The 25006-nt window shown below is 31.6% G+C and overlaps 1 protein-coding gene and 1 long non-coding RNA gene across 2 annotated transcripts; one reads left to right on the forward strand and one right to left on the reverse strand.

Annotated features, from left to right (window-relative positions):
- The first annotated feature begins 17236 nt into the window (after positions 1 to 17236).
- Positions 17237 to 22247, forward strand: LOC145331408 (uncharacterized). The gene is made up of 5 exons (XM_080176039.1): positions 17237 to 17360; positions 17503 to 17542; positions 20170 to 20293; positions 20671 to 20753; positions 21640 to 22247. Exons 2-5 carry the CDS (start codon positions 17511 to 17513, stop codon positions 21737 to 21739), a joined length of 339 nt encoding a protein of 112 aa, XP_080032165.1. The 5' UTR covers positions 17237 to 17360; positions 17503 to 17510; the 3' UTR covers positions 21740 to 22247.
- A 712-nt stretch (positions 22248 to 22959) lies between these two features.
- LOC145332274 (uncharacterized) lies at positions 22960 to 24894 on the reverse strand. Its single transcript, XR_013884111.1, has 2 exons — positions 23971 to 24894; positions 22960 to 23478 (listed from the first exon to the last, which is right to left on the reverse strand). It is a non-coding gene; the product is annotated as an uncharacterized LOC145332274 (long non-coding RNA).
- Positions 24895 to 25006: the final 112 nt, after the last annotated feature.

Consider the following 25006-nt stretch of genomic DNA (forward strand, 5'->3'; position numbering starts at 1 on the left):
ACTAGCGGCTACGCCCCTAGAGCCCACTAGGTAAACTTGGGGAGGGGGGAGTCGAGTTTGCTAACCCAACTTCTTATTTTAGATTTTAAAAGAAGTTTTAAAAATTTTGGGGAGAGGAAATTTTTTTTGGGGGGGGTATATTTTTTCTTAAGGGCGATTTATCTTATATGGGTGGTGGTAACCTACCCCAAAATAGATATAAACCTTCCCGGGACCTATGAGAAGCTACCCTGTTAAGGAGAACCCGATCGGTTGAGCGGTTAGCGAGATCCTTATGTACAAAAATCCTGTTACTTTATTATAAGGATGTACAAATTGTACATAATATCTATATAAAAGTAAAAAAATTATGTATGTCTGTCCGTTTGTTTGTACAGAAGGATCTCGCTATAGGATTCTCCTTTACAGTGTAGCATCACTTGAATCCTGGGATGGTTTTTAAATATTTTGTATGTGGGTACCAACACCCACCTAAGGGAAATAACCAAAAAAATGCCACCCCCTAAATTTCTTTTTTAACTTTTTTAAAATTGAAATTGAAGTGGCTATCAAAAAATGGCTAATGTTTTAGTTTTTCATTTTACTATCCGCGGAAAGCTGTCTACGATGCGATAAATAACTAATACCTATTTTCTTAATTTGCTATTTATATGAAAATAAACATCTGACATACTGCCTCATCCATTAATCTATCTATTCAATTTATACATATCCAAGGATTTAGTATTTTACCAAGTAGATGACTACAATCAAAAATTGATAAATATAAAAAGTCAAGATGATCAAATATAATCTCATTGAATAGAATTATAAGAATAGTAATTAGTAATTAGTAATCTCTCTACTACTCACTGTAACAATAACCCAGCCACATTTTGGGTAGGTATTTTTACGAATTTTATCCATGTAATGGGTTAAGTATACAAGTTGAATTTTTTTAGCAAAAGCTTATTAATTTTTTTTTCGCTTGAGCTAAAGATTACCCCTCATGTAGACAACAATTAGTTGTTGAAACGGCATGGGCACCTAACTTGTTGAACCAACCAATCAAAATTCAATAAGATCTCATAACGTAGTTAATTTAACACATATGGAAAGTTATTTTAAAACTTTGGAATAAGTGTAATGAACAGCATATAATTGTCCCCTCCCTCCCAGATAAACAAGACTTTTTGTTAGGTTATAATGGTTAAAGGCAAACCAATGAGGGTTAGAGTTCGCTAGACACTCTGAGGGAAAGCGTAATTATTTTTAACTACTTTTATGTACTAGCGGCTTCGTCCCTAGAGGCCTCTAGGAGCCCTAGAGGTGTAGTTGGTTGAATTTGACCCTTATATTTTTATTTAAGTTTCAAAATGAAATTTATTAAAAATAAATTATTGAGGGATGTGATAATTTTTCTAGCCTACTCCAAAATAGTCATAAACCTTTTTAGGATCTACAATTGTAAAGAAGAACCATATCGGTACAAACAAACACACACACACAGAGATCCTGTTACTTTATTAAAGGAATAAGAATACTATATAGCCTAGATGTATAAATAGTGATATTCCCCTGGGAGTAAACATCTTGTACAAAGGCAAGGGAAAAGAGACAAACTTTCAAACTTGTGAAAAATTGAGAAAAAGCGAATTGTCCGTCTGTAAAATTTATTTTTGTGGCTGAATTTTTAAAAAAGAATACACAAACTTACCCCTTCTTTAGATTATAATTAGTAGTTGAAACGCTTGGTCACTCAACTTTATGAACCAACCAATCAAAATTCATTAAAAGTCCCCAAAATTGTTAAGCTAACGAAAAAAAGCGTTATTATAAAACTTTTGGTACTAAGGTAATAAACAGCCCATTTTCCCCTCACTCCCTAGAAAAAAAGTACCTAATTTTCTTGGTCCGGTGGACTGTCGTTTATGCTACAAAAGACTTAAAGTATGTTCCCCAAAAACGTGATTTATAATGCAATGGTTTATAGCCCTTATTTTTCAGTGTCTTATCAAAAGTTATGTCCATGGATATAGAACAACCATAGATTTTATGAGAAGGAAAAAATTTTCGTCAATTTAGGTTGCTAACACAGAACTCATTCATTGGTCAGTACGTTCTTCCAGAAGGAGGGGAAAGGATGGCGTAAATGGGGTGGATAAGGGACCGTATCAATACCTTAGCCCGCTGCAAGTTTCACTTTATTAGAGAACATGAAAATCTGATGTAATCAAATCCAAGTAATAATATATCTATTCAAATGTCCTTATTTTCTTGATTTAAAATTTGGGGACTTTAATTAAATTTGAATTGGTTGGTTCATGAAGTTAAGTCCAAACGTTTAAACCGCTAATTGTAATCTGCAAAAGGGATATTTTGTACATCATGATTGGGAATGTATATCAATTTAGCGGTCATTGTCATGTCCCTTTAGATCCCTGAATTTGTTTAGTTTTCAATAGTGTATATTCCACTTCCAGGTAGGGTTACATAATGATCATAGAGTAATATAAAGTAGTAAATTAAAAAAAAAGTTTACTTGACAAAAGTCAAAATAAACTTTAATTCATCTTTTTCGTTTAAACTTACTAAAAAATAATTTAATCTTTATAATATAACAAGCTTTCTAGTTATTTATTTATTCTTATTTGTAACAAATTAATGATTTTAAATACAATATTTCATTATGGCTTCAAACCCGATTAATATCCGTTAAATTCGAACCGGTTCTCAGCAAAAAATCATATATTGCATCGAATTACAGACCATTTTTAACGATAATTAAAATAAAAATTACAAAATTAATACTAGTTTTGTTAGTCCGGGCTTTCGGTTCCTCAGGTCTGATAAAACTGGTTTTAAACTTATAATTTTTCATTTTAATATCCTCGAAAAGCTGTCTATAATACGATTGTTAAATAACTTTTATTTCTCTTTGAATTGAAATTTGATATGTTAGAATTTCAGGCTGTTTGAAGTCCACCATTTACATTTTATTTGCTTTCTGTAGATAGATAGATAGATAAATAGATAGACAGATAGATAGATAGATAGATAGATAGATAGATAGATAGATAGATAGATAGATAGATAGATAGATAGATAGATAGATAGATAGATAGATAGATAGATAGATAGATAGATAGATAGATAGATAGATAGATAGATAGATAGATAAATAAATAGACAGACAGATAGATAGATAGATAGATAGATAGTTAGAAAACTATATTGTAAGTGTATCTAGGAAACTATTGGATGTAGATTGTTATGGCAGAATGATTTTATACTAAAGATTTCCGGAGAAATTATTTCTATGCATAGAATTATTCTGATAGGCACAAAAAAGGCCTAGATATAGGCATCAACTGTGAATAATATTCTAAAAATATTAGGAATTTTAAAATAAATCAAAATCTACAGATTCAAATATTTTTCGTAGAGGTTTCGTGAATTTTTGAGGGGGTTTATCCTATAGAAGTAATGACGACCTTTTCATTAGACCCTCTATACCTATTCTTAAAACCTACATGAATTCTCATAAACTATTTTTTTAAATTAAACAATTTTTATTTAAATCATAAAGGTAAAAAGGATGACAACATCCATAAGTAGCGAATCTCAAAAATTATAAATGGATATCTGGAAAAAATTCACTATAGAGCCGTGTCATACAATAATCATTAAACTTGATATAATAGGGAAATCACAAAGCCTTTAAAATCACGCAACCTTATAATCATGAAAACTTAAAATTCCAGGTTCGATCTAGCACCGCAATTGATACACAAATCTTAATGAAGCTTGATGAAAATATGTATGATACAAGCATATTCAATCCCTGATTATTTCAGCCGTCAATCCTGAATAGGAATAGAGAAAATCACTAAAACTTAAAAATCCACTATCCAGGAATCGATCTAGCACCCCAATTAATGAACTAATTGTAACAAAAATCTGGTGAAAATATTTTGAATGTAAAATAAATCAATATCTGAAAGTTTAAGCCATCCATCTTGAATAGGATTTGAGGAAATCACAAAAACTTGGAAATCTAGGAATCGATCTAGTACCCCAAGTAACAGACAGATGGACAAAACAATGTTTAGATTAGATGGACATATGTCATAGGAATCTTCACTAAAAATTTCAGCTGTCTATTTTGAATAGGAGCCGAGAAAATCACATTTCCCCCATAGCGTTACAGACGGACGGACGGACAAAGTGAATTATAGAGTAGCTTCGCTACTAGCAATGAAGAATCAAAATAAAAGTCTGTGTTCTTAACCATAAGAAGACCAGTTGTTTTTTGTATTGCTTAATAAAGATGTATTTTCTTGTTTACACTGTTAAAAATAATTTTTTTTTTTAGCATCAGATGATACTCTATATTCTTCACATTAATGTATAGTATCAATCCGTACGTAGTAGGAAAAAAACCTCATTACGATACAAGGAAGTTTTCAATGCTGTATTAAGTATTAGGTAATGTTCTGTGAAGTAACACGTAGTACTAAATAATGTATTTGTCTGTATAGTATTGTCTAATACGCTCTTGGGAATATAATTCAATACGGTAGAAGTAATTTTTCATTGCCCTCCTTCGCAATTGTTGTTACCCTCTATCATAATTTTTGATACTTTTGTAGGGAATGAAACTGTTTTACTTTGTATGAAAGATCAGTTTATAATATATGATTATTATATGTACATATACATTTTGTTATATCAACAAACATACCAAGCAGAGCCATAAAACATTAATTTAAATGTAAATTTAGTAAAAAAATTACTTTAAAGATGTTTAGGACTAAACATTATCCTTAAAAATAAAAACTATGGTCAGTCATAATTACAAAAAACAAAACTATAAATCTGAGCATAAATAGTAACTTTTTTACTTTGTCTAAAACGACCAAGCATTGAAACACTTCCATGAGAGGTGTGCACAAATGGTGCCTGTTTCAATTATTCTTTACAGTACAGATTCGTACCCTAGAACGAATGAATAGTCACTATTTTAATAAACCATTCTCTTGCGTATTGTCTGATACGCTACAGCGTATGAAATAGTACTAAATCAAGAAACATTTCTACAACGTATTTTCCGATACCCTACAACGTATAAAATATTACTATTTTTATAAACTTTTCTACAGCGTATTCTATAGTACCCTAGAGCGTATCAATCGATACTAAAAAAATGTATGGGTTCTGTATAGTAATAATCATTGTTTTATATAGTATTACATAGTGTTATATATTAATTATATAGTTTTAGGGTACTTACGGGTCCAATACTCTCCAGAGTATCAATTGATACTAAATATAAAAATTATTTTTAACAGTGTATGCATCTCCTTCTTATTAATGCAATGGTGGATCTTTTTTCATACATGTAAACACGAGGATTTCTGTGGACTTGAAGTAAATTTTTTTAAAAAGCCTTTAGAACTTTGTTTTCTAAATTTTTTGTTTAACAGGACGAACATAGTATTAGTGTCTGACTGATTATGACGTAACAAAAAAAGATTAACCAATGAGAGGCCGTTATTGACCAATGGTAAAATTTATAGTGGCCTCTCATTGGCTAATTTTTTTTGTTACGTCATAATCAGTCAGACACTAATACTGTGTTCAACAGGACACTAAATGTCTAAAAGCAGCAATGCAATATAAAGAACTTTCATATTGACGGTCATGTTTTTGGCCGTAACTCTGCCAAAAAAGCTTACAGGACAGATCACAGCATAAGATGCTTAGTTCATAAGAATGAGATTTGAAATATCTTTCTATTTTATGTTTTGATCTAATATGCAAACAATAAATAACTTTTTTCCTTTATAACATCATAAAGCTAAAGATAGATTAAAGAGAATTTAATAAGGAAATATGAAAAACAATCTATTTTATCTCAAAAAACGCGCGGCTAGAGCTAACTACACAGTAAGAACACACTTCTTTGTAGAAAATATATTTCGCTTTGTTCAAGCCTTCTCAATTCTAATTGTTTGAGAGTTTATGTACAACTATTTTATTATTTTTATATTTTAAGACAGACAGACGGACGGACGGACGGATAGACATCAAGCTACTTTGTATTATAGATAATATAAAGATTGTGAGGTTTCGAGATTTATTCACTACAATACATTATCGTATTAATACAATCAAAAGAATACATTAATTGACAAACAGTTATTAATAGAGCTGGTGTTAAGTTCCATAAAATAGAAAAAAAAGAGATGTAATTATTATACCCAATTATTATTACAAAACCTTTATAAACCGGAAAATCACAAAGTCCCCCGTAGTATTACAGACGGACAGACAGATAAAGTAAGTTATAGAGTAGCTTTGTTAATTAAAAGAACATTGAAGCTTGGACCATAATAAAGATATTTTTTAGGGTGTACAGCCCTTATTTCTGAATGTTTCATCAAAAGTAATATATGTTCTTGTTCTCTTTACAAATTTACACAGGAAAAAGATAATAAATTGAATTTGAAGTATATTCCAATGGAGATAAAATATAATCCAAATTTTCTTTTATTAAATTTCCCCTCTGGCAAACTTAAACCCATGATAAAAACTTCTCCAAAATTTGTTACACAACTTTTGTCATTCGTGGGGTAGTGGGGTTCATTTTTTTCACGGGATCTTTGCTCATTGGTCAGCAAAGTTTCACCCAAAAATTCAGCAGGAAAGAAAAACACATTTCCCCTACAGAAATTTGATAAGAAAAAATAAATTTCATTATTAATTAAACATTACTTTGTTTTTTAACTTAATTTTCAGCCTAAAATGTAAAAATATATTACATTACTTTCAAACCAAGTTGTGAAGCAAATATATTCAAAAAACATTTGAAAAATATCAAGAAATTCAAACAATGAATTAACACAGTTCGCATAGTACGATGCTCAGCTCATTAACAATAACAGCTCATTAATAAATTCCAAACTCGAATAAAAATTATATAAAAGTAGAGAAATATTCATTTCCTAATAAAAATCAAATTGCCCCTACGGCATTATTACATACATACATACAGAGAAAGTGAAATGTGGAGTAAATGCTTGAAAGTAACAAAAATCTTTACAAATAAATTAAATCATTAAAAAAAATTTGTAAAAATTTAATGATATCTGCTGTATGTTTCCTATGTATCATGCAAAAAACTGTTGTCAAACAATTACAAATCAGAATGTTTGCACATTAAGACTTTTTGAAATCAATTGCTAAAATTTCTAAATCACACCAGAGGTGAATTCTTTAAAAAAGCCTCACTAAAATCAGTTTGCCCCACTAAAATTTTAGTAAGGCAAAATTATCCCCTCTAAATTTTTAGTTTGCCTCACTGATTTTTGTGGGGCAAACTGATTTTAGTGAGGCAAATTTTTTTAAGAATTCACCTCAGATATAGGAATCATGATACAAAGTTTGAAATCAATAGGACAATTCTAACATGTCTAAATTAATAAAAAGAGCTATTTGTTACAGATGATAAGAAGTATATTAAAATTAAAAAAAAAAGATTAAATGTTTAATTTACACACAATAAAAAATACATACAAAATATGAATTTTATTAGTATTCAAACTTTCAACCACTAATTTTAATCTTCAGAAAGGGTAATTTTGTATATCATCATTGGGGATATACATCAATTTAATGGCTATTGTCTGATCCATTAAGATCCCTAATTTAGAGCCCTAGTAGAATATCAAGTATTGGGGATTTTTTCCTGTTTATGTGGCCTTAAAGGGCCGCATAAACAGAGACTGGGTTTAATCTTACAATTTTTCATTTTAATATCCGTGAAAAGCTGTCTATAATACGATGCGGTAAATAACTATTTCAGTTTATCTGAGGTCATTTAAAAGAGAATCTAATCATTTTGTAAGCAAGGAAATTTTCCCTTAAAGTACCTGGTGAGCAAAGAATGACCCCCTTCATTTTTAAAATAGATAGAAAACAAGGTGGGTAGAATTAAACGCTACATAACCTTTAAAAAAATGAAAAATTTACTCTCCGAATTTTTTTAAAAATGGGAGCTGGATTTTTTGATCGACTAGGCAGGCACTTTAAAGGCCAACCGCCGCAAAAAAAATGTGCTTATGACATTTTTTAAACAATACGTTTTTTTTGAAAACTTTGGCATTATTACAATTACAAAGTTATAATCAGTGAAAAGGGAGGTGGCACCTGAACAAAACAAATTCTCTACAAGTTAAAACTAATCTTATATGAATTGATTTTTTTTAATATAAGGCAACTTTTTGTTTAAGTAAAACATGTAATCAAATAATTAAAGTTGTGAAATACAATTTTTTTCATATCTTTATTTTTTTTGTGAATTAGCAATTTTACTTAACCTAGTACAGGCGAGATTTTTTTTCAATTTTAATTGATCATCTAGAGAATCCAGAGCATTTTCTGCTTGTAACGGGATGCAATACTATTAATTCCCAAGGATATTGGTTAAGTAACATCCAACAGTCAACCAATCCTTGATTGCACGACCTTTGTCTGACAAGTCCTTACCATGCATGGTAATGAGTAGCGCTTACTCTAACTATTTATGTCACCCACATGACTTAGCAACAGTAGAAACCATTTTATCCTCTTTAGTTATGACGCAATGTCGGGCTGAGATTCAAACCTATCAACTCCCCAACGACAAGCGGATGTGCTACCTGTTGAGCCACAGGCTAAGGTTAGCACAGCAATTACTGACTCTGGTTAAAAAAACATTTGGTAACCTTGGATAATTATTTCTTTTTCCTGGTTTTGATTTAAATCTTGGAATGGTTACCATACCGTAAGCCTCTAAAAGAACTTGAGGAAGGGCTTGATGGGGTGATATGACCCTTCATTTTTCATTAAAGTTTTGAAAAACAGTTGTTTTAGAGGGCGATATTTTTTCCAATTTGGATTTCTGGTATTATTACCCTCCCCTAAACCTTCAGTGGACAAATAGATAGCTTCACTGTAAAGAAGCACCATGTCGGTCCAGTGGTTAGCGAGATATTAAGCTACAGACGGACATCCTGTTACTTTTATATAATAATAATTGTTTGTCGACCACTTTGTAGATTTAAATCTCTAGAACTAACAAGGGAAAAGAAAAAGAAAGAATAAGATACAAATAATTTTATTATAGTATTAAAGAAGTTGTATCAACTTTTTTTTTTATAGCTAGCCGGTTCTTTTAGTAAGTAGTAGATGTAAAATTTTTCATAGAATTCAGATATGCAATCGGTTTTTTTTGTAGACCTCTTATTTTTTAAGAAATTTAAGTTTTTTAAAAAAATAATTAAGTCGGTTTTAAGGTACTAAAACGCAACAAAATAAAAGAAGAAAATGGCCAGTAAGAACAAAAATAGTAAGATCTTTAATTTGACACCTTACTTTTAAAATTCTGTTGAGTAATTATTGAAAAAATCTATTTTTTTAACCTCGGTATAATAAAAACTTTAGACCTAAATATTTTCTCAAACAGACATAAAAAACATGGGTTCATATATACCTTCAGAATCAGAAAAATATTACGAATCCATTGTAAGCAAAATTGAAAAAAATTAAAAAATTAAAAAATTAAAGAAATGGCCAATTATTTTTTTTGTTCAGACAACACTATTGTCTTCCCTTTTTTACCCCCTCTTTACCCCCTTCCCATTTTTATACTCAATTGAAGAATTAAGACGTTGCCTGTACAATATAATATGATATTTTCATATAATTCCTTTTATTGTAGTTTATATACTATATTGTAAACTTTTTTTTTCAATTTTGCTTACAATGGATTCGTAATATTTTTCTGATTCTGAAGGTATATATGAACCCATATTTTTTTATTTGTGAAATAATAAAATTAAGTTCAAAGTTTTTATTCTCGTGGGTTAAAAAAAATCGATTTTTTCAATAATTACCTGACAGAATTGAAAAAGTAAGGTGTCAAATTAAAGATCTTACTATTTTTGTTCATAATGACCATTTTCTTTCTTTTTTTTGTTGCATTTTAGTACCTTAAAATCGACTTAATTTTTTTTTTTTAAAACTTAAATTACTTAAAAAATAAGAGGTCTACAAAAAAACCGATTGCATATCTGAATTCTATGAAAAATTTTACATCTACTACTTACTAAAAGAACCGGCTAGCTATAAAAAAAATAGTTGATACACCTTCTTTTACAATTTTTTTTTATTTACAATAATAAACACATATATACAAATGTAAGAAGCACCGCAACAATTAAAGAAAAATTAAAGTATTTACCAGTAGGACTATAGAAAACCGATTATTATCTGCTGAATTAGAACCGGTTCTGAGCCATACTGGAAAATCATGTATTGTATTGTATTATAAATTTTTTTCTCACAAATAATAAAATAAAAATCATAAAAGTCTGGGTTTAAAAACAGTCAGCGTTTTTGTTAGCAATGCTTAACAGTGTTAAATTTTAACTATATGCAAATAAACAATGTAGGGGATAAGGACACCTTTTTGAACTTCAGAATTTATCCATTAATAAAAATCAAAAGAATTTTTGTATTGATCATGTTTTAAATAGTTAATTGTGTTGAAATGTACCTAATATTTGAAATAATCACAATGACTATGACTATTCCAGTGGAATGGAGGAACGCACATTCTTCCGTTCCCAAAAATATTTTCATAACCACAACACCTAGAAAAAAAAACATATTAGTCATATTATTGTTATTTTTTAAACCTTACAAAAAACAAGGATGACAATATTTATATATAGCGAAGCTCTTTTGCCTAAAATTACGAAAAACAGCAAAGCAGACATAAGGAAAATGAGTTAAAGTAAAATATATCCTGGATGATCACAATAAATCAGCCGTCTACTTGAATAGCAGCTAGAGCTATTTAAAATGTGTAGACTTAAAGCGGGAATTGGATAGGTACTCCAAAATTCTTGGAAATGAAATTTATTTTACCTCACCCAAGGAAATTTCACTCCCTAGGCGAATGAGTACTGAGCTGGATCTTTAAATCATTAGTGCTGCCAATAAAATATGAATCTTTAAAAGATGTTACAACCAAGCACCATTGTAGCTTTTTTTCTATTATTCTTAGCGGGGCTACTCTACAAGTGCTGATGTGGGTGTCTTTCTGTTCTTCTCTCTGTAATGTTAGGAATAACATAACTACGACCCCGGGCGGGGGTTTAACATCTATTTTTTTTATACCAAAGTAGATATTTTTTACTGTTTTAGTAGCGAACTTACTGTATAAATGTATGTACGTCTCCCACAGGGTTAGTTGTAAGTGGAATTTTTTTTGGAAAAAAACATGGTCCTAAATGATTTTAAATCGCCTAACTCGGCGAGAAATGCAAAAACAAATTTGGTTGCATCAGATACCGGCAGAGGCAGTGGTCCCACAGTTTTTTTTATGAAAGATACCAAAACTTGGGGCAGTTATGGGCCTAGCCAAAATTATTTGACCCGATTATCTCTATAGCTAAGGGAGTAGCACCCAAAATAAAATTGCTGGTATGTCATGTTACAAGCGCCAAATTCCCCCATCCCCATTTAGCCTAAACTTGGGCTGCCGAGCCCTTAATAATACTTACATTTGAATAAGTCCAAGACCATCAAATGGTTGTATGGTTCTACAAGGTCGATTTCTCGGACAGTTCTGACTCCCTTGTGCATTCTAAGAAAATTAATTTATTAGTTTAATTACACTGTTAACATTAACGACAAAGATGGGTGTTATTTTCTATCAGGAAGGTTGATACAACCCTCTAAGTGTCCAACTTAAGGGATAAGACAATAGGCAAAACAATTGATGTACATTACAACATACACAATAAAATTAAACAAAATTACTTCTTTATATAAAAATTAAGGGTTAAAACTTTGGATACTAGTGTAATTAACAGGTCAATGGTTTATTATCCTTACATTATCTTTGTATTCTCAATTTTGCTAGGGTGTTGTTTACACCACCCTTCTGCACGCTACTGGTTATGACCTAATTAAAGCCTATTTTAATGACTATTGGTGTTATACGTAATTACTGTAAAATCAAATAAACTTACTCTTATTGCATTTATTAATTGGCTACATGCTTCTCTAGAAGCCCAACCATGAGTGTATCCATCAAGACCAAAACATGCATTTCCTTGTTTGCAAAAAACTTGAACAACCATCATATTTATAAACCTGAATTATAAATAATTAAGTTATAATTACAAGCGGATACACCCCAGGATGCCTCTTTGGGTACCTAAGGTGGGGGGTGAAATCAACCTACCACTTTTTTTCAAAAGAAAAAAATTAAAAATAATAATTAAAAATTTTTGAGGAGCGATTTCCCTTGGGGTGTTAGTGGTACCATCCCACAAATAAACGTAAACCTTCCCAGGACCTATGAGAAGCTACACAATAAAGGAGAACCATAATGACGATAATAGTTTACAAATATTAAAAATAATTTAAACCTTCCTGTGACCTATGAGAAGCTACCTTGTTAAGGATACAGACAAACAAACAGATATCCTGTTACTTTATTAAAAGGATAATCTATAATACAAAGTAGAAAGATGTTTGTCCCTCAAGATCTCGTTAACCAACAAACCGATTGGATTCTACTCTTCAGGAAATTTACCTACTTGTCCTGTGGTAGTTTTAAGCCATTTTCTTGGGGGTGGGACACCCCCAACTCCCCCAAAAAAACAAAAAAATCCCCCTCAATTTTTTTTCAAAATAAGTGGTTGCACCTCCAATTTTTTATTTTTTTTTTTTTAAATTACTTCTTGGGGCGAAGCCACTAGTGCTTAATGATAAGCTAAATGTATAGGATCGAACCATATTGATTCAAGGGTTAGCGAACTGGATGTTATTGGATCAGATTTTCATGTTCTCCAATAAAATGAATCATGCAATGGGCTATAATAACGATATGTCCCCCCCCCCCCAATTTAACCCTTCCCCTTTCCTTCCCTTCCCCTTCTTGCTAGATGAACAAACTGGCCAATAAACGAGTTTCATGTTAGCAACCCAAATTATTTGTAGAGTGGTCTGCAATTAATAAGAAAAATATCTATGTATAAGTCTAAATAAAAACCGGATGTAAATATATTACAAAATTACTTAATTTGTCTAAGGACATACTTAAATGATCATAGGACAAAATAATGAAGATGTTAAGGTTCTAACATTGTATCTTATTGTTCTAGGAATCATTTTAAAAAAATACGATGAATTCTTACATATATAAAACTAACGGCTTTGCCCCTAGCCTTTGCCCCAAGAGGTAATAAAAAAAAATTCAGTTCCATTGGTGCAACAACCATCCGTTTTATAAAATAAAATTCAGTTCCACTGGTACAACAACTCTGTTTTAAAAAATGGGGGGGGTAACTTTTGTTTTTTGGAAGGGGGTTTGGGTGTCCCACCCCCCAAAAAAATTGCCTAAAACCACCACAGGACCAGTAGGTATATTTCCTGAAGAGTAGAATCCGAAGGGACGGACGGATACGGACAGACAGACAGACAGACGGACGGACGGACAGACGGACAGACATCATTCTACTTTGTATTATAGATATGTTTTAAATGAACCTACAGACTTTCTGGTAATGGTAGATGCTATGCTTTATAAATCGCATTAAACTGTTACAGGAATCACAATGATAAGATTAAAATTGATAGGAAGTAATATTTTTTGAGGAGGTGGGGGAGAGCTGACCATCCCCATTTTTAACTTTAGTTTACAAGAAACAATGAAATAAAAAAAATTTACTAAAATTTTTTTGGGCGATTTTGCCTGGGAATTGGGAAGTACACCCCCCTCCTCCCCCCCCCAAAAAAAAAAAAATTACAAAACTTCCCAGGACCTTATACTTTCTTGTACCTATGAGAAGTTAGATTGTAAAGGACGTGGTTAGCGAGATCCTATGGTAATAAACAAACACACACACAGAGATCCTGTTACTTTAAATTATAAAGTATTAAAAACTTACCAACAAAAAAGAACAATTCTAATTGCACCCATAGTAAGATCTAAAACAAAATTATGAGTCAAATATAAATTAAATTAGTATATCTTAAAAAATAAAGACTTAATGATTAAATTATACTTAGTTGTTTTTTTCAAAACAATTTTAAAAAAACTAAACAATAGTCATAATTCAGATAACCAAAAGAAAGTAAATAAAACATTGAATAAACCTAGCCAATAGCGAGATAATCATATCAAGCCCAACTCTAGTGTTTCTGTATAATCAATGCATACATCCCCTCAAGAATATTTAATTCAACAGAATGAAACTTTAAAAATGAGAGAAAGTATAAATAAGTATTTTGTTATTGATTTAATCTGAGCATATAAAAGGTAACACACGAATTTGCATTTTTTCGTCAATTTTCCTTTTAATATCTCAAAACTGATTGATGGGGCTTGTAAACTATTTGAGTATCTTAGGTCGAAATAGGTCTATTTTGTAAGCATTTTTGACTGAATTTTGGCCAAATAATGATGATACATGTATAATAAGGTAAAAGACTTTAGTGACGTTTCGCTTATAAAAAAGTAATCCTTATACTAAAGTAACAGGATGTTTGTCTGTTTGTTTGTCTGTGTCCCAGGAAGGTTCTTAAGTATTTTGGGGGAGGGTACCACCAACCTCCCAAGAGAAATCACAAAAAAACGAAATTTTTTTATGTTCTCGATTTTAGAAAGAGAGTTCAACGCAAACATAAACGTCAAACGCAAAATAGACATATTTTAAATATAAAAAAAAACATTAAAAGTTCCACTAGATGCCTCTAGGGGCGTAGCTGCTAGTTAGGAATATGGAATGAATAAGTTGATAATAGTTATTTCTCGTATCGTATTATAAACGGCTTTCCGCGGATATAGAATGTACAATTATAAGATTAAAACTAGTTTTTTTAGCCCCGTGGTGCCGAAGGCACCGGCTAAAAAAACTAGTTTTAATCTTATGATTGTACATTTCTATATTCGTAGAAAACTGGATATAATACGATGCTAGACATAGTTTTTTCGTATTCATGAGAACCGGTTCCTATCCACCGGATTCAAATGAATACGAGAATAGTTATTTCTCGTATCGTATTATAAACGGCTTTCTGCGGCTTTCTTCGGCACCACGGGGCTAAAAAAACTAGTTTTAATCTTATGATTGTACATTTCTATATTCGTAGAAAACTGGATATAATACGATGCTAGACATAGTTTTTTCGTATTCATGAGAACCGGTTCCTGTCCACCGGATTCGAATGAATACGAGAAAGATATTTCTCGTAATTATTCGAAACCAATTAATATCCGATAGATTAGAACCGGTTCTCATCCATACGAAAAAACTATGTCTAGCATTGTATTATTTCCAGTTTTCTACGAATATAAAAATGTACAATCATAAGATTTAAGCCTGTTTTTTGCCCGTGCCTCCGGCATCTCATGGCTAAAAAAACTGGTTTTAATCTTACAATTGTTCATTTTATATCCGCGGAAAGCTGATTATAATACGATGCGAAAAATAACTATTATCCTTCTCTCAATCGTATGGAATGTCTGATTAATATATAATTAACTTTCTAAAGAAGGTGTCCTAACTTTTTTGATTTTTATTTAAAGTTCAAAGTTTTGATTAAACCTAGGTTAAAAAAATCTATTTTTCAACAATTACCCAATTGAATTAAAAAAGTAAGGTGTCAAATTAAAGATCTTACTATTTTTGTTCATAATGGCAATTTTCTTCTTTTTTTTGTTTGGTTTTAGTACCTTAAAACCGACTTAATTTAAAAATTACTTCAAAAATAAGAGGTCTACAAAAAAACCGATTGCATATCTAAATTCTATAGACCATTTTACATCTACTTCTTACTAAAATCACCGACTAGCTATTTTAAATAAAAATAAAAAAGTTAGGACACTTTCTTTCTTCAAATCTTTGTCTGTTTTAAAATTCGGGGGATAACCGAAAATATATTTTTTTGTCGTGTGAATGACGTCAGTTAGAGCCTTGTAATAATATCCACGTTAGCGACACACAGAAAGATACTTCGGACATCCTGTTACTTTTACAAGAACTAGAGGCCTCTAGGGGCACTTAAAGAGGGAAGAGTCGAATTTGATAATCCAATTTATTATTTTAGATTTAAAATTTTTTTTTCTTTTTCTTTTTATAACTAAAATTCAAAAAGACTTACCCCTACCGCCCCAAACTAATTATTTGAAACCTGAAAAAATAATCTCAATCCTTATGTAAAAGTAACAGGATGTCTCTCTTTATCGACGGGACTTGCTAACCGCTGGACCTATGAGGTTCGTCTTTACAATGTCATAGGTTCACAAAGTTCCTGAAAGGGTTCAGAACTACTTTGGGGGAGGGTACGAGTTCGACCAACCTCCGATGAGAAATCGCCCATAGAAAAAATGCCCCCCCCCCCACAAAAAAATTTAAAAAAATATTTTTTTTTACTTATAAAACTATAATATAGGATATTTTAGTACTTTGGTTATACAAAAAAATATTTTGGCTCTTTTCCTGAATGACCCTGCCAGGTTTCCTGGCCTCCTGTACCCACAAAGATGGAGTTATTAAAAAAAACTCTCATTCATCAATGTGCCATACCCCTACTTAAAAAGTCACTTAATTATAATTTAACTCTTTCAGGGGCGTCCAAGCTTTTTTTTGGGGGGATTAAAATTTTTTAAGGGGGGGGGGTAAAATGCGCAAATTTTTTTACCCCCCCCCCCAAAAAAAAAATAAAATTTTTTTTTACCCTGGGGGTAAAATTTGCTTGGGGGGGGGGGGGGTAATTACCCCCCCTGAAATCTATTGGCAGGGGTAAATTTCTTTTACCCCCCCCCAAATTTTTTTTTTTGGGGGGGGTAATTTAATTTTATTAAATATTTAGTATTAAAAATGCGCGCGAAGTGCGAAAAAAACATTTTTGTTAGGGATTTTTTATTTACCCCCCCAAAATTGTTTGAGGGGGGGGGGTAAATACACCCTCCTAAATGGAATTCGTTTGGGGGGGGGTAATCCCTACTTTACCCCGCCCCTTGGACGTCTATGAACATTTTTACACCCAAAATAAATGATAGAAAAAAATGGTCGGGGGATGCGTTTATTGCCCCCCCCCCTGATCGTTAAGGGTATAATAAGAATTTTTTTCTTCTGAGCATAATGAAATTTTCTTTCTACTATAAGAAGTTGAGACAATATATTTACGGGACCCTGTACCAAATTTGAGAGTATATATTTTAGCTTTTCCTACTACATTCTCACAGTCTACATCAGAGCTTTGGAGGAAGAATAACTCAAACAATATTAACTCTGCATTTTTATTTTTCTTAAAAGGTAAAATTAACTTCATTGCTTGTGTCTAGTTTTTTTAAAAATTGTTTTGTATTTATTATATTGAGTATAATATAATCAATATATCTTTATGTCTTAAGATATACTAATTCACTATTATGATTGACTTATGATTTTGTTTTAGATCTTGCTATGGGTGTATTAAGAATTGTCCTTTTTTGTTGGTAAGTTTTAAATATTTAATAATTTAAAGTAACAGGAACTCTGTGTGTGTGTTTGTTCATACAAAAGGATCTCGCTAACCGCTTCGTTAACAATTTATCTTCTCATGTGCCTTGGGAAGTTTTATAGCTATTTTTTGTGTGTTTTGGGGGAGGGTGGTTCTAAAACCCTCATAAGAGAAATCATCCCTAGAAAAAAAATTTCATTTTTTCTTTTAAACTCCCCCCCCACCCCCCCCCCCAAAAAAAAATATCTACATATATTATTATGTCCTATGACCATGTAAGTATGTCCTTAGACAAATTAAGTAATTTTTTTATATATTTAAATCTGGTTTTTATTTAGACTTATAAATAGATATTCTTCTTATTAAGTGCAGACCACTATAAGTAATTTGTTATTAGTAGTGTTTGATTTTAGAACTTCGCTATAGTGAATTTAACCCTATGATAATCAATCCTTATACTAAAGTAACAGGATGTCTAATTGTCTGTGTGTTTGTACTGAAGGATCTCACTAACTGCTGAACCGATCAGGTTCTCCTTAACAGGGTAGCTTCTCATAGGTCCCGGGAAGGTTTATAACAATTTTGTTGGAGGGTACCACCACTCTCCCAAGAAAAATCGCCCCTGGAAAAAAAATTCCTCCCTCCCCCCAAAATTTTTTAACTAAAATTAAAAATTGGGGGGGGGGGGAGCACCTCCCCCCCCCAAACAAAAAGTTCACTCCATCAAAATTTTTTTTACGTTTTCTTATAAAATCTAAAAAAATATATTGGGTTATCAAATTCGACTCTCCCCTCTCAAGTGCTCCTAGAGGCCTCTAGGGGGGGGGGGGGGCGTAGTTGCTAGTTCTTAAAATAAAGTAAGAAAAAAAAATTACCCACCCCCTCAAAATTTTTTATTTTTATATTTTTAAAATAAAAATAAAAATTGGGGGTGGGGAAAACCCTTTTGCTAACCTCTGAATCCATATGGTTCTATCCTATACATTTAACAGGATGTCTATTTCTTTGTCTGTACCGAAGGATCTCACTAACTGCTATACCGTTCGGGATCTCCTTAACAGGGTAGCTTCTCATAGGTCACAGGAAGGTTTTGATATTTTTTTATTTTTTAAACTAAAATAAAAAATGGAGTTCAGGAGGGGGCCCTCACCACCCCCAAAATTTTCTTTTTATATTTTTCAAATCTAAATTTTAAAAAATGAGTCCTGGGATTCAACTCCCCCATCCTCAAATTCCCCTAGAGGCCTCTAGGGGCGTAGCTGCTTGTACATTATAAAAAGGACAATTTAAAATATTTTAATCCTTATAATAAAGTAACAGTATCTCTTCCTGTAACAAAGTATCTCACTAACCGTCAACCATTATGGTTCTCCTTTATTGTGTAGCTTCTCATAGGTCTGGGAATTATATGTGATATATAATATAGGTCTGGGAAGGTTTACAACTATTTGTGGGACGGTACCACAAACATCCAAAGAAAATTGCACCTCAAAAAAAGATTTTTTAAATTCTTTTCTTTTGAAATTAAAAGTGGGAAATTGATTTCATGGGGGGTCCAACCTCAAGTGCCCATAAATGCATCTTGGAATGTATCCGCTCATAATCAAGACTTTATTCACTAAGTATATTTGCAATAACTTTTATTTGATAGATACTTCCAATTTTTAACATTTACAAAACAGCCTGCTTTATTGCTTCAAGATCCATGTAAGATCTATATAGGAAATAAATGTCTGTAAATGAGCTCAAGTTTTCCAAAGAATAAATGTTTAAAACTCATAGTGCTCCAATAATCCATAATAAACTCTAATTAGCCAGAACGATGAGACCCATTATTTTACTTTATTAAAAATAAATTCATCTATAATACAAAGTAGAATGATGTCTGTTTGTTTGTTTGTTTGTCTGTCTGTTTGTAGCAAAGGATCTCGCTAACTGCTGAAACGATCGGATTCTCCTTTACAGGTCCCGAAAGGTTTATATCTATTTTCTTGGGGGGTGGGACACCCCCCCTCCAAAAAAAAATGAAAAATACCTCCCCCCCAAAAATTTTTTTTTTCTTTTTAAAACTAAATTAAAATTGTGAGGTCGACTCCCCCCCTAAAAAAAAAAAAATTTCTCCCCCCCCAATTTTTTTAAAATTTTTCTTTTAAATCTAAAATACGAAAAATTGGTTTGATTAAACCTCTTGGCGCAAAGCCCCTAGAGGCTAGGAGCGAAGCTGCTAGTTTTTTTTCATTTCATGTTGCTATTTACATTATATTAAAGTATTTAATTTCTAATCATAAAAAAAGAAAATTTAAATTTTTAATACAGTAAATTTATGAAAACTCTGTTTTAAGAGAATTTGATTGTGGCGACACTTCCTTTTGTGTGTTCAAACATTAAAACTAAAATTCATATTAACCCATTTGTGATGGTAATGTGAAAAAAAAATATAATTGAAAAAATCTTTTCAAAATCATTTTAATTATTAAATATTGACTTCTTTCTTTTAGATAGTAATGGCGTGGAAGGAAAATTGATTTATTGAGAAATAAATAAATAGATATGTACTCATAGAAAACTAGCCAATTTGTGAGATAGTTATATCGAGCCAACTCTAGTATATTTATAATTCAGGTTTATGAACCTGATGGTCATTCAAGTTTTTTGCCAACAAAGATTTGCATGTTATGGTTATGATAGATACGCTTATGGTTGGGCTGGAAAAGAAGCATGTAGCCTGACAAAGTATGCAATAAATGTAAGTTTATTTGATTTTACAGTAATTACGTATAACACCAATAGTCATTAAAATAGGCTTTAATTAGGTCATAACCAGTAGCGTACAGAAGGGTGGTGTAAACAACACCCTAGCAAAATTTAGAATAAAAAGATAATGTAAGGATAATGAACCATTGACCTGTTAATTACACTAGTATGCAAAGTTTAAACCCTTAACTTATATAAAGAAGTAATTTCGTTAATGTTATTGTGTATGTTGTAATGTACATCAATGTTTTTGCCTATTGTCTTATCCTTCAAGTTGGACACCTAGGTGTATCAACCTTCCTGATACACCCGTCTTTGTTGTTAATAAATGTTAATAGTGTAATTAAACAAATAGATTAATTTTCTTAGAATCGACAAAAGAATCGGAGTTGGTGTCCGAGGGATCAACCGTGTGAAACCATAGAAAAACTCAAGGGGATTCATATTAAAGCGTAAGTAATATTACCAGCAATTTCATTTTGGGTGCTACTCCCTTAGCTATAGAGATAATCGGGTCAAATAATTTTGGCTAGGTCCAAAGTTTTGGTATCTTTCATATAAACAGCGGCGGGACCACTGCCTCTGCCGTTTTCCGACACAATTAAATTTGTTTTTGCATTTCTCGCCGAGTTATGAGGTTTAGAATCATTTGGGACCATGTTTTTTTACAAAAAAAATTCCACTTATAACTAACCCTGTGGGAGACTTACACACATTTATACAGTAGCTTCGCTACTAAATCAGTAAAAAAATATCTACTTTGGTATAAAAAAAATAGATGTTAAACCCCAGCCCGGGGTCGTAGTTATGTTATTCCTAACATCACAGAGAGAAGAACAGACAGACATTATTAGCACTTGCAGAGTAGCTCCGCTAAGAATAATAGAAAAAAAGCTACAATGGTGCTTGGTTGTAACATCTTTTAAAGATTCATATTGGCAGCACTAATGATTTAAAGATCCAGCTCAGTACTCATTCGCCTAGGGAGTGAAATTTCCTTGGGTGGGGTAAAATAAATTTCAATTCCAAGAATTTTGGAGGATCCAACTCCAGCTTTAAGTCTACTCATTTTTTATAGCAAATCTGCTCTATAAATATTCGTCCAGTTATAAAATATGCTTAGGAGGTGAACTGAATTTCTTGGCTGCTATTCAAGATGGCTGATTTATTGTGTTCATCCAGGATATATTTTACTTCAACTAAATTTACCTTACATCTGCTTTGCTGTTTTTCGTAATTTTAGACATAAGAGCTTCGCTATTTATAGATATATTGTCATCCTTGTTTTTTGTAAGGTTTAAAAATAACAATAATATGACTAATAGGTTTTTTTTCTAGGTGTTGCAGTTATGAATATTACTCAAAATTTAAGGCAAAACTATGCGTTTCTCCATGGCATACGTATAGTTCTAGTTATTGTTCATATTACAGAGTCTGAGATTAATAAATTTAGCACTCTGTAATCATAAGTGTTAAGGGCATTCGCCAACAGTGTATGATGTCATTTAATGAAGGTTAGGTACATTTAAGCACAAATAACCATTTAAAACTTGATCAATACAAAAATTCTTTAGATTTTTTAATTAGTGGATAAATATTCAAGTTCAAAAAGGTGTCCTTAAACATTTTAATAAATTGTTAATTTGAATATTAGTTAAAATTTAACACAGTTAAGCAAAAGCATTGTTTTTAAACCCAGTCTTTTATGATTTTTATTTTATTCTTTGTGAAAAATCTTTATAATACAATACAATACACAATTTTTCAGTATGGCTCAGAACCGATTCTAATCCTGCAGATAATAATCGGTTTCAAAGTCACATTGGTAAATACTTTAATTTTTAAAAATTGCTGCAGTGCTTCTTATATATATGTATATATGTCTTTATTATTGTAAATAAAAATAATTGTAAAAGTTAATACTATAATAAAATTATTACCTAGTATCTTATTCTTTTCCCTTGTTGGTCGAAAAACAATTATTATTATGGAAAAGTAACAGGATGTCTGTCTGTAGCTTAATATCTCGCTAACCACTGGACCGAAATAGTGCATCTTTACAGTGAAGCTTTTTATTTGTCCACTAAAGGTTAAGGGGAGGGTAATAATAACAGAAATCCACATTGGAAAAAATATCCCCCTACAAAACAACTGTTTTAGATCACTCCATCTCTCCTCAAGTATTTTTAGAGGATTCTGGTGGTGTAACCATTAACCAGAAATTAAATCCACTAAAAAGAAATGATTATCCAAGGCTACCAAATATTTTTTTTTATTCCAAGTTAGTAATTGCTAAGCTAACCCGTAGCGTATCCGCTTGTCGTCGTGATAGGTTCGAATCTCAGCCTGACATGGCGTCATTATTAAAATCGTTTATAATGGTTCCTACTACTGCAAAGTCATGTGCGTGACATAAATATTTAGAGTAAGCGCTACTCATTAGCATGCACAGTAAGGACTTATCAGACAAAGGTTGTGGAATCAAAGGGTTGGTTGACTGATGGATGTTACTTAACCTAATACCCTTGGGTGTTAATAGTATCGCATCCCATTACAAGCAGATAATTCTCTGGATTCACTAGATGATCACTTAAAATCGAAGAAGAATCCCGCCTGTTCTATGTAAAGTAAAATTGCTAAGCCACTAAAAAAAATAAAGATATGAAAAAAATTGTATTTCACAACTTTAGATATTTGATTAGAAGAAATAATAACACAGAGATTTTAATAATAATTAACCAGGGAAAAGGGATATGGTACCTGAACTAGGGTTGCCTTCAAATTTTTCTTGTGGAAAAAAAGTTTTTTTGTTCAGGTGCCACCTCCCTTTTCACTGATTATAACTTTGTAATTGTAATAATGCCAAAAGTTTTCAAAAAAAACTTAATGTAAAAAAAATGTCATAAACACATAATTTGCAGCGATTGTCCCAAAAGTGCATAGTCGAGCAAAGAAATCCTATCCCCATTTTATTTTAAAAATCGGACAGAAATTTTTATTGTGTGGTGAGGTTAGGTAACATGTTATACTACTTACCCTCCCTCTTTATTTTCAATTTATCAAAAAAATAAATGGGGGGGGGGGCAGATCTTTGCTCACCAAGTACTTGGAGGGAAAGCACCAAATTTCCTTTCTAACAAAATGATTAGGTTCCTCCTTTAAATGACCTAAGATAAACTGAAATAAAATAGTTATTCACCGCATCGTATTTTAAACAGCCTCTGTTTATGAGGCGGCCCTTTGAGGCCACAAAAACAGGAAAAAATGCTTAATACTTCATATTCTACTAGGGCTCTAAATTAGGGATCTTAATGGATCAGACAATGGCCAATAAATTGATGTAAATCCCCAATAATGATATACAAAATTACCCCTTCTGAAGATTAAAATTAGTGGTTGTAACATTTAAATACTTAACTTTAATAAACAACCAATCAAAATTCACTAGGCCCCAAAGTCGTTAAGCCAACGAATAAAAAGACGTTATTCTAAAACTTTGGGGACTAGTGTAATAAACAGCCCATCTCCCCCCCCCCCCTCCCTAGCTCTAATTCCATATACCTAAAGATGCATCGTATTATATACAATAAAATGTCCACAAAAATTTTAATAAAATTAAAATAATAAGATTCCTCCCTAATTTATTTTCCTATCCGTGGACAACCATACGATGCGATAAATATAAGTTAAATTATTATTAAATTAAAATTTGATTGAAAATGTTTTAATACAAATAAAGTAATTAGGTATAACTAAGAAATATTTTTCTTGTCTTCTTGAAAAGATAAGCTTAAAAAATTTCCGATTTTAGATAACCTACAATATGAGGTTAATTATTTTAATTTTAATTTAGATTTTCAATTTCTTGTTATGAAGCTTGTTTTAAACATTTTTTAGTAAAAAACTTATTAGCAAAAAATTAAGTTTTAAACAATACATTATCATAGCAATTAATCACATATTTCAAACTAGAATTATAAGGATAAGAATTTTATTTTTAATATAATTTTCGATGGTTTCCTTCAAAGTGCCTAGCGATCACAGAAGCTCTCCACTTTATTCAATAAATTAAAACAAAGGAATGTTGTGTATTTTTTTCACTCTCTATTTGTAACCCCTGCGGGGTTTATACTTACGGTGTCCTAATTCTTACCCCTATACCCCAAATATAACATAACCTTAGGTAAAATAATAACACCCATCCATAATATCTTTTAATTCAAAATAAGAGGAGAGGTAAGTTGCGCTAGACTAGGCACTTTCAGGGAAATCGTCTCTTTAATCTTTTACAAAATTATTCATGTTGAAACGAAAATAGTGCAAATATAGGTTTTTATTAAAAACTTAATTTAATTTTGAGTAGGTAGGTATGAATTTTAAAAATGGCAATTATTAAAGAAAAACCTATGTGAAGCTCAGAAAGATTGAGATTTATTTAAGGCGATCAAAAATTGGGCAAAGGGTAAAATAAAATCCCCAAATAAAAGAATCAGTTCAAGGGAACAGACACCAATTTTCAGTGGTTTCCCCTCAAGGTACCTCCAAGAGAAAACCCCCCCCCCCCCTCTCGATTATTTTAAAATTACTTAAAAATAAAAGTGGAGGGGTAGTTTTTCTTTTCTTATGTCAGGTTATATTGGGTACTGGTTAGCTCTGAAGAATAGGGGCCCCCGCCAGATGGGGGGGGGGGGGGGGGGGGGGAGTT

This window comes from Acartia tonsa, chromosome 11 (genome assembly GCF_053477335.1).
Source record: "Acartia tonsa isolate MP-2025a chromosome 11, ASM5347733v1, whole genome shotgun sequence".
Classification (NCBI taxonomy): Eukaryota; Metazoa; Arthropoda; class Copepoda; order Calanoida; family Acartiidae; genus Acartia; species Acartia tonsa.

Bases quoted from the DNA above. Each gene is read 5' to 3' on its own strand.
- LOC145331408 (XM_080176039.1), top strand. From the start codon at position 17,511: ATGGGTGTATTAAGAATTGTCCTTTTTTGTTG. The intron at 17,543-20,169 runs GTAAGTTTTAAA...TTTATAATTCAG, and splicing joins AGAATTGTCCTTTTTTGTTG to GTTTATGAACCTGATGGTCA. The intron at 20,294-20,670 runs GTAAGTTTATTT...TAATTTTCTTAG, and splicing joins TGACAAAGTATGCAATAAAT to AATCGACAAAAGAATCGGAG.